At 36.3% G+C, this 11,047-nt stretch overlaps 1 protein-coding gene across 1 annotated transcript; it reads left to right on the plus strand.

The window, feature by feature from the left end:
* The first annotated feature begins 7,338 nt into the window (after positions 1–7,338).
* On the plus strand, positions 7,339–9,085 carry LOC120417899 (serine protease 53-like). The gene is made up of 2 exons (XM_039580126.2): positions 7,339–8,236; positions 8,296–9,085. Exons 1-2 carry the CDS (start codon positions 7,363–7,365, stop codon positions 9,057–9,059), a joined length of 1,638 nt encoding a protein of 545 aa, XP_039436060.2. The 5' UTR covers positions 7,339–7,362; the 3' UTR covers positions 9,060–9,085.
* Positions 9,086–11,047: the final 1,962 nt, after the last annotated feature.

The following is an 11,047-nucleotide window of genomic DNA, read 5'->3' on the forward strand; positions in this document are numbered from 1 at the left end:
TGGAATTGCTCAAATATTAAATTGCAATGGCCTATTTTGCCTACAGAAACTGGTACAGTTTTCATATTTTAACGTTAATTTTTACACAATGTTTTTTTTTCTAAATTACTCATAACAGAGAGAATATTCAACCTTAAAAAAATCAACTTTCCAAAATGAAACATCTACTTACTTTGTAACTTCAATAAAAGTTAAAAAAAGCAAAAAAAAAGAAAAAAAAAATATGGCAATGCGAATGATGTCAGATTTTGTGTAATTTTCATTGGTTTCTTCGTAATTTCACTTTTTTACACATTTAGGGGAAATTCTCGTATGTTTGGCAGGTTAAGCACTCGCTCCTAACTCCATCCAATTTGCTTATTTTCATTATTTAAACAACTAATTTTGCAAAACTTTTGATAGAAACTTGCTTGCTCACTTCTTATTGAGCTATTTATCACTCGATTTCAGTTGAAAACGCTTTTAATTAGCTTTAATTGAATGGCAAAGTTCTGACCTGCCAACATTAGAGGCACGCTGGAATTAGATGCTGTTCCCCTATTTATTTTTATTTCATTTTTGATTTTACACTTTTTTAGAGCGCAGTGGACCAATCTTACATGTAAAAACTAACTTAATTGTCCTATGAAGCTTGATTTCTTTACCTTCGCAAAAGTCCGTATCATATTTTTTTCTAATTCATTGATGGGTTACATAGTTAAAAAAAAATCTGTAGGTTACAGGAAAAGTAGCAATATTACAATATTATCTTGATTTTTTTCATCAAAATAACTTATTTTTAAACTGAGAAAGTTTGAAAATATCACATAAATAATCATAAATTGAGATAGGGTTGCCAGATGTCAAAACTTTATTATTTTTTAGAAAATGAACAGTTGTGAACAGCGATGGAATAATCATCATCAAAAGAAAATCTTTGCACGTTCATGAAGAGAAAAAAAAATCCGAAGCGAACATGGCTCTCCTCTCTCGCGCACGAAAGATCGGTAAAAAGATTCTAAAAAATCATCATCTTGATTATTCGGCGGAACATCTTTTTCACTACTAACACTTGCATGTGTAACGTCACAAGTCGAAAAATGAATTGTCACTTTTTGTAGATGGGCAATGTGTGTAAACAAAGCGATATTAATAATTTTAAGTGGTGCTAACAAGGAAATTCACATGAAAATTATCAACAGAATGATATTTTGGAGAAGTTCGGGAGCGGGTTTCTTTTGCGTGATTTGCCTCCTCTCTCTTTCGGGGGTGAAGAAAGTTCGCAAGCGAAAATGTTTTTTTTTTGCGATTATTCCATCCCTGGTTATGAAGTTTTATCCAAAGATCGAACAATTAAAATCTCAAAAATTTAAGGCACACAGTACAATAAATTCATTCCTATCCTGTATGATGCTTTTTGTTCTTTCGATTGCGTGCATTGTTTGAAAGTACTCGCGCAAACAACAAACTTTCTGCTGACAGCATCCTCTCTTGAAGGCTGTGTGCTGTGTCTATTTTCGTGAAGAATGCGGAGGAGAAGTGGCTCAAAAGTGAGTGAGCAAAGACAAAGTCACCACCAGCCAGAACAAAAGGATATGCGCTCTGGAGCAGCAGGTGGGAGGTGGAGGGAGAGGCGGGGGATGATGCGACGGAAATTTTAAACCAATAAAGTAAATATTTTTCAATTTTGTTAGCTTCAGGTTGCTGCCAGACAGCGACTTTGCTGGCTGGCAGAATGACGAGTGAGAGTGAGAGAGAAAGAGATGTGCACAAAGGATGTTGGTCTTGGGGTGAGACAATATTTGCGCTGATGATTATCACTTCCATTGAAGGATAATGTTTCAATTAGACGTTACAGTGGGTGAATGTGAGACGAATGGTTGGGGATTTTGCATAAGTCATTTAATAAACACATTTTGATAGACGTAAACAAAATTCTTTTCGAATTGAGGCATATCAAATTCACTTTAAATTCAACACGATTTATTTAAGCTTCTAAAAATATAATTAAGGTATTTTGAGGGATACACAATGCTAGGAGGATACACTTTTTTCAAGCTCTCACGTATTCCTTCCTCCAGCTCTCCGGTCTCCGGAGTGGGAAGAATGTTTGTCCGCCCGTCCGTTAGCTGCCAGTTTCACAGCTTTAATGCATTTCTTATTTGCAGTTGGTATACAATACATTCGGAGGATGAAGGTACAACTCTCTTTCTGATCCTGGCGACGTTGGCGCGCGTGGAGAAATATTTCGTTGCGTCGTTGCTCAGCTGGCTGCATCGTCAGCGATACTTGAGATGAACGGTGGGTCTTGCGGAAGATTTTTTGAAAATAATATTTTAGCAGAATTGGTTATTTTCTCAAATGGAGAGGACGTGTCATGAAAATTGTTCAAAACATTTCTTAATATTGAGAAAAGATGATTTTTACAATATTGATGAGATTAAAAAAAATCCAATATTCAAAAATCAAGTTTTTCTAACATAACGAAAAATCTTCCTTCTCATGCGACGTTATAACCTCTTGAAAGTTGAGAGCGTCCCGGGGAAATGAGACGAAAGTCCGGAGGGGTCCGAAATTGTTTAGGAAAACACAAATAAAACAAAAAAGGCATAGAAAAGCACCTTGAGAGGAAGGAGGAGCTATTAGAATATTATTAGGTGCTGGATGGTGGTGGTGGTGGTGGCAGTCATTCATTCCACTGTTTTATGTTTCGAGTTTCATTCGGCAGACGACCCACACCTTTTGATTATGATGCTGGTGGTGGCACAGTTCCCGAATAAGGGCAGCTGACCCTCCGAAAGTAATAGAGTCAGCTGTTCCGGAGTCCACCTTCGACGCATATTAATGCGTTTTGTCAATTATGAGCGGCTTGCAACAATTGGTTTATTATGATGATGTGGCCACACCCCAACCCACTGCAATGATGGCTTTTGGAAGTCGGCCTTTCTGTCTCTGTTGTTTTTCATATCCGGACCGATGGATGACTTAATCGGAATGTAATTTGCTCAAATTAGACGTTTCGGTGGCTAATTTCTGTTGAGCTTTGACGGTGCGGCCGACAAAGCAGATGGAAGTACGAGGGGTGCAATTATGACAGGAATTCATAAATAGATGGTTTTTGAATCCATCCATCCATGTATGGTTGTAAAAATTAAAAGCGCTGATTAAAATAATAAAACAGATGCACCATATTGATTTAAGAAACTTGTAAAAGAAATGACAAGACAAGTCAGGAGATCATGATCTTCTTCATGACATCTTACAAACATGCTTCTTTTCAGATTAAAAGAAATCAAAGCCGTATTGTACATAATTTTAATGGAATTTGAAAAAAAAAATGCAACCCCTCTTCAAATTTTCAATGCTTACAATTTTCAAATCTTCAAGTTTTAAAATCTTGAAATCTTCAAATCTTCAAATCTTCAAATCTTCAAATCTTCAAATCTTCAAATCTTCAAATCTTCAAATCTTCAAATCTTCAAATCTTCAAATCTTCAAATCTTCAAATCTTCAAATCTTCAAATCTTCAAATCTTCAAATCTTCAAATCTTCAAATCTTCAAATCTTCAAATCTTCAAATCTTCAAATCTTTAAATCTTTAAATCTTCAAATCTTCAAATCTTCAAATCTTCAAATCTTCAAATCATCAAATCTTCAAATCTTCAAAACTTCAAATCTTCAAATCTTCAAATCTTCAAATCTTCAAATCTTCAAATCTTCAAATCTTGAAATTTTGAAATCTTGAAATCTTGAAATCTTTAAATCTTTAAATCTTCAAATCTTCAAATCTTCAAATCTTCAAATCTTCAAATCTTCAAATCTTCAAATCTTCAAATCTTCAAATCTTCAAATCTTCAAATCTTCAAATCTTCAAATCTTCAAATCTTCAAATCTTCAAATCTTCAAATCTTCAAATCTTCAAATCTTCAAATCTTCAAATCTTCAAATCTTCAAATCTTCAAATCTTCAAATCTTCAAATCTTCAAATCTTCAAATCTTCAAATCTTCAAATCTTCAAATCTTCAAATCTTCAAATGTTCAAATGTTCAAATGTTCAAATCTTCAAATCTTCAAATCTTCAAATCTTCAAATCTTTAAATCTTTAAATCTTCAAATCTTCAAATCTTCAAATCTTCAAATCTTCAAATCTGATAATACAAAAAGGGGAAAATTTCTATAAATTTCAGAATTCTCGATAAAAATTTACTCTTCTTTCAACAAAAATCTTCAAATCTGATTATAAAGGGGAAAATTTCTAGAAGTTTCAAAATTCTCGTTAAAAATAATTCTTCTTTCATCAAAACAACAATTAGAGCGACCAATTCCCGGAAATTCCCGAGAAATTTAATATTTTGCAACAAAGCAACTAAAAAGGTCAAATTAGTGTGAGGATCAATTAATGCCTTGACTGCTCGTAAGAAAACATACAACTTCAAGACGATACATAAATTTTCTAAATATATAAGCTGTCTTTCAATTCGTACAGAAAATCAAAACTATAAAATTGCTTTTAAATTTGTGTCTGTGACCAGATGGAGAAAATATGTTAAATAATAACATTGATGATATTTTAGTTTAAATGAAATTAATCAGTAAATATATTTTTCATGGCAAATATTTTTTCAAGAACAAATTTTACTGGTTTGAGCTCAGGAATAAATTTATAAACATTGAATTTACCTTAAAAACAGCTTTTTCACTTGAAATACCTAGTGCGTCTATCCCAAATTCCCGAATTCCGGGATTTTTTAATAATTTGTCCCGGGAATTCCCGAAATTGAAAAAAAAAATCAGAGGTTCAGATTTGGCTTAAAAATAGATTAATACTTAGTAATCAATAAGTATTTTGTAGCATTGAAATTGATTACAGATCCGCAAAATATTGTCTATTTAATTTTATATATTTTTGAAAAGACTGCAGTCCCATTGGTATCATTTAAGGATATTCATGATTTTAAATTTAAAATAATATTATTATATTTTATTATTTTTATATTTTTCATCAAACACCGGCATCTGTGGCAAATCAGGGCAAATGTATCGAATTAAGACAGCTGTTTAAGTAAAAAAAAATGCATTATGTTATTATTTTTATAAATTATTTCGGTTAAAACAGAAACAGAACAAAACAATAAGTTCACCGATTTCCAAAGGTATTGTAGTGTGTAGTTTATATCCAATTAATTTTATTCAGCTAATTCTATGATTTATGTCTGTTCCAAAAATTTCCCGGGATTCCGGGAATTCCCGGGACGGGAAATTGGACGCTCTATTCTTTTTTCAATTCAATTCGGTTTTATTTGTGAATAATCCAAGTTACAATGAGTTCATTTAGGTATATAACAGAGTTTTGGTGTTCCTTTCAGCTGTGTTTTACATCGTAATTCAATCGAAAAATTATTACTTATAACTATGGAATTGACAAGAGTAAGAAAAAGTTTTCAAAAAACTTACAGAAAGTGCAATGGGAAAAGGATAGATAAAGAGAAAGCTTAAAACTAGATCACAGACAAAAATAATCAATTATAGATGTGCTTGATCATCAGCTCCCCGAGGGCCAGAAATTGCTCCGCCTTGTTACGGCAGCTCCGAAACCGCGTCATCATCTCCCCCGCGAGAGCAAAGAACTCCGGCAGGGTAAAGAGATCTTCCCCGGTGACTCCTTGCTGGGCCGCATCGCCGCTACCGGCAGCGACCACGCTGGCAAACGAACGCCCCCATCCAGGAGGGATCGCTGGGTTGTCCGCTGGAACCGTAGGCTGTCCAGCTGCAGGAACGGCTGCGCTCGTACTTCGCTGAGGAGGGTGGGCTTTCTTCTTCCTCTTTTCCTGCTCCTCGAGGTAGGCCTTGCGCGCGACGCATCCGCGGTAATTGCCGGTATGGTTGCCGTCACAGTTCGCGCACTTTACGCGCGGCTTGGTTTGTTCTGCCTTGTCCCCCAAGTCCGCCTTTCGTGGCAGTGCGCACGCCTCGGAGAGGTGTGATTCACCGCACTTCACGCAGCGGGGCCGGAGGTTGCAGTTCCGCGAGCCGTGGCCGAATTTCTGGCAACGGTGGCATTGCGCTACGTCCGTCGGGTTTTTGGAGTAAAACCGCCAGTTTACCCAAAAACCGTCCAATGTTTTAGTCCGCCGCAGGTCTTGGATCTTGACGGTGCCGCGGTCGAAGTACAACAGGTACAGAGTGTGCACACCCGTGACCGTTGTCTTGCGCGAGAGCACTTTAATCTCCCGCGGTTTTATTCCGGCGTTCGAGAGGTGTCGCTTCAGGTCGGCGATCGGACGGTCTTGGTAACCCTGCAAGACGACCTTAACAGGGGGCTTCTCTGGGTCGTATGTGTAGAAGTTGAAGTTGCTACGCTTCAGTTCTTCAAGCACCAGGTCGAAATCTTTTTTGCTCAGTGTAATCACTTGCACTGCCGACTTACCGATTTTCAGACAATATCCGAGGCCTTCCAGCAACTCGTCAACATCGTCCGCCAACGTGTCCAAAACAAAAATTGGAGGTGGTCTACGTTCCGCTGGAGAGTTGTTCTTTTTTGACGTCGGCACTTTTTTCCGTGCACGACCATCATCGTCGTCGTCGTCGGTAGTGCTGCTACCGTCGGTGTTGTTGTTTTCTTCATCGTCGCTCAGCATCTGGAACTCGTTCCTGATGGGGATGTTGGCGGATGTTGATGTGCCACTGGTCGTGGCACCGGAGGTACCGGAACGGGTTCGCACTGGTGATCTCGGAACATAACCGGGATGTAGTAACTTTTTGTCGATGCCTTCTGCGCTCACGCTCCCCTGCGCGATGGCGGTCGACACGGCGTTGGTTTGTTTACCTTTTTGCACACGGCCGGTAGACGAACTTCGCGGGTTTTTCGAGGCCGCACTCGAACTGCCACGGCCACGGCCGGCCCTTGGCATGCTGCTGGAGCAAACTCGCGGCTAATCACGGTAAATTACGGCGAAAAATTTCGAAAAAACGATGGAGCACTGAGCACTTGACTGCTGCTTGCACTCGTGCGTACACGGAGGTGAATTGGACGCTCTAAAAAACATTTATCATTTATAGGAAATGGTTTATTCAGGCGAATGGCTCATTTTGAGAATGGATTTCATCTGAATGGCATTCTGAGGAACAGGATAGAATAGAATAGATCAAAGTGCATCCCTACAAATATATTTATTTAATAATCTCGCATGACTCACCTTGAAGCTTCAATCAGTGTTGCTCTGTATTATCAGCAAAAAGTTTTTGTTTTTTTTTTCTCAGCTTAATGCGATGGACAGGAATTCCCCCAAATAAAAACAAGAAGTGGTTTAAGATTGAGCAATGTACAATTCATAACATCCCAGCAGTAGCTCGATTACTTTTGCCTAGTTTACATCGTCTAGAATGCGATTAATCTCAATACTAGTAGCTTTAATTTTCTGGACAGGAAATAGTTCATTTGCAAAAACATGTGGACTTCAAAAGATCAAAACCAGAGAGCTGATCACGAGTGGATACAACACCTACCCAGGACAATTTCCGTGGCACGTGGCACTGTTCCATAAGAAGTCCCGTACTGTGACAGAATACGCCTGTGGTGGTAGCTTAATCAGTCGCAGTTACGTGCTGACTGCGGCTCACTGTACGAAAAGTGAGGATTATTACGTGATTAATCCGAGGCGTCTGATTGTGTCAATGGGATCGCACAATAGGCGGCTGGCCGGACCAAACGTTCAGCAACACTCGGTGTACGAGATTCATAGCGTGACTTCGGAGGGTCAATGGGCTGGTTTGAGGAACGACATTGCTCTGTTGGAGTTGACGAGCAGCGTAGGATATTCGGATTACATCCAGCCGATATGTTTGAACTCTTTGGAGGTGTCTGGGAGGGATTCCGGAATGGTCGTGGGCTGGGGAAGGACTGAGGATGGTGATCTACCGGATATGTTGAAGGCTGCCAGCATGCCCATCATCAGCCACATCGATTGCCTGGCGAGTGATCGAGACGTTTATGGAGGAGTTTTGGATTCCGGAATGATTTGTGCGGGACATCAGAACGGGACAAGTGTCTGTAATGGAGACAGCGGAGGAGGACTGGTTATTCAGCGCTGTACTTTGGGGGGATGTTACTGGTCCTTGGTGGGGATCGTTTCTATTGCAGCGGGGAACTTTGACGGGTCATGTCGAAGTGATGGGTACGGAGCATTCACCAACGTTAAAACGTATCTTCCTTGGATCAAACAGACCACTGAGCAGATATTCGAGGACGATTCCTTGCGTGAGTAATGTTTGATTGTTTTGAAGATATTTAACTGAACAAATGTTATTTTTATTCAGATGACGTGTGTGGTCAACGTCAGGACGGATCCGTACGTGCTAGATGGCCTTGGCATGGAACTCTGTACAGTGAAAATTGGAGTTCAATCAAAATTGAATTGAATAGAACTGAAGTCTTTGGAGTAACTATTTTGACTAACCAGTATGTAATAACAACAATGCTAGGTTATTTTCTCTACAAAGAAGCTCCAGCAGATCTCAGAATTCGCTTTGGTCATCCAGCCATTGGGGAATCTGACGGTTGGACGCAAGAAATGCCCATTCAAGCAGCATTTCCCTACACTGGAAACCGAACAAATCCAATAAGTTTCGCAATATTCAAGCTGAAGGGTCGTCTCCAGTTTACCAAGCATGTGCAACCTATTTGTCTGTGGCAAGTGGAGTCTCCATCAGATAAGATCCTCAAGCAAAGCGGCTTTGTGGTGTCATTTGGAGGGTATAATCGTGGTGATAAACTTCAAGGTATCGCAATGCCAATCGCGTCAAAAACTGACTGCGTCGAGGATCACGTCGAGTTTAGAGAACTTTTCAGAGACAAGCAGACTTTTTGTGCTGGTGCTAAAAACGGCACTGGACCGGAGCTATTTGATATTGGCACTGGTTTGGCGATACACAATGGAAACAGCTGGTACCTTCGTGGTTTATTGTTCACGGCAATTCCAATTGAAGAAGAAATTGGCACAGATAAGTCGCATTACTCAATGTTTTTGGATGTGACGTATTTCACAAAGTGGATAACCTCTACAATTGAAAGTAATTCTTGAATGGAAATAAAATTATGATCATAACCCACCAATAAGCCACTTTGAAACCATTCAATATCACTTAAAATGCAAAAAGGTCAAACACTTTGCCCAGTTATCCCCATGTCGCACGCGGAGAGAACAAACCGCTTCAACCGATTGCAATTTTGCATTACACCCCGAGCTGATAATGATCACAACCCTCTCTAGTGGCGAGAGCTAGTTTAGAGGCTTGCAAAGGATCGTCGTCGGGGATGGCGTGATGACGAGACAAGACTGCGATCGTCGTTAGCGCGCAACGAGACCGTAACGCAGCAAGAAGGACCAGGGTTCAGGTAGGATTGCAAAAGTGGACCCAGGGGCGTAGGTGTGGGGTTGAAGGAAGTGAGGGAATTTAATTTGATTTTGTAAAAAAATGCGGTTTGATTGTAAATCATTTGATTTATAATAAAGAAAACTGTAAAAACACGCTGCAGTTTACTGAAGTGTTATGTTTTGACACTCAAGTCAAGCTTATAATCTCGATATGAAATTAATTTTCAGGCAAAGTCTACAATTCAACCATTGATTTGGATTGTTTTGACTGGTTTTGTCATGTTTTATCATGTTGTGCTTCATATCAAAAACATTTATTTTTTGCAATTTCAGATTTATTTTTAATTAAATTACAATTACAATTACAATTACAATTACACTTACAATTACAATTACAATTACAATTACACTTACAATTACAATTACAATTACAATTACAATTACAATTACAATTACAATTACAATTACAATTACAATTACAATTACAATTACAATTACAATTACAATTACAATTACAATTACAATTACAATTTCAATTTCAATTACAATTACAATTACAATTACAATTACAATTACAATTACAATTACAATTACAATTACAATTACAATTACAATTACAATTACAATTACAATTACAATTACAATTACAATTACAATTACAATTACAATTACAATTACAATTACAATTACAATTACAATTACAATTACAATTACAATTACAATTACAATTACAATTACAATTACAATTACAATTACAATTACAATTACAATTACAATTACAATTACAATTACAATTACAATTACAATTACAATTACAATTACAATTACAATTACAATTACAATTACAATTACAATTACAATTACAATTACAATTACAATTACAATTACAATTACAATTACAATTACAATTACAATTACAATTACAATTACAATTACAATTACAATTACAATTACAATTACAATTACAATTACAATTACAATTACAATTACAATTACAATTACAATTACAATTACAATTACAATTACAATTACAATTACAATTACAATTACAATTACAATTACAATTACAATTACAATTACAATTACAATTACAATTACAATTACAATTACAATTACAATTACAATTACAATTACAATTACAATTACAATTACAATTACAATTACAATTACAATTACAATTACAATTACAATTACAATTACAATTACAATTACAATTACAATTACAATTACAATTACAATTACAATTACAATTACAATTACAATTACAATTACAATTACAATTACAATTACAATTACAATTACAATTACAATTACAATTTCAATTTCAATTACAATTACAATTACAATTACAATTACAATTACAATTACAATTACAATTACAATTACAATTACAATTACAATTACAATTACAATTACAATTACAATTACAATTACAATTACAATTACAATTACAATTACAATTACAATTACAATTACAATTACAATTAAAATTACAATTACAATTACAATTACAATTACAATTACAATTACAATTACAATTACAATTACAATTACAATTACAATTACAATTACAATTACAATTACAATTACAATTACAATTACAATTACAATTACAATTACAATTACAATTACAATTACAATTACAATTACAATTACAATTACAATTACAATTACAATTACAATTACAATTACAA

The sequence above is a fragment of the Culex pipiens genome, chromosome 2 (assembly GCF_016801865.2).
Source record: "Culex pipiens pallens isolate TS chromosome 2, TS_CPP_V2, whole genome shotgun sequence".
NCBI lineage: Eukaryota > Metazoa > Arthropoda > Insecta > Diptera > Culicidae > Culex > Culex pipiens.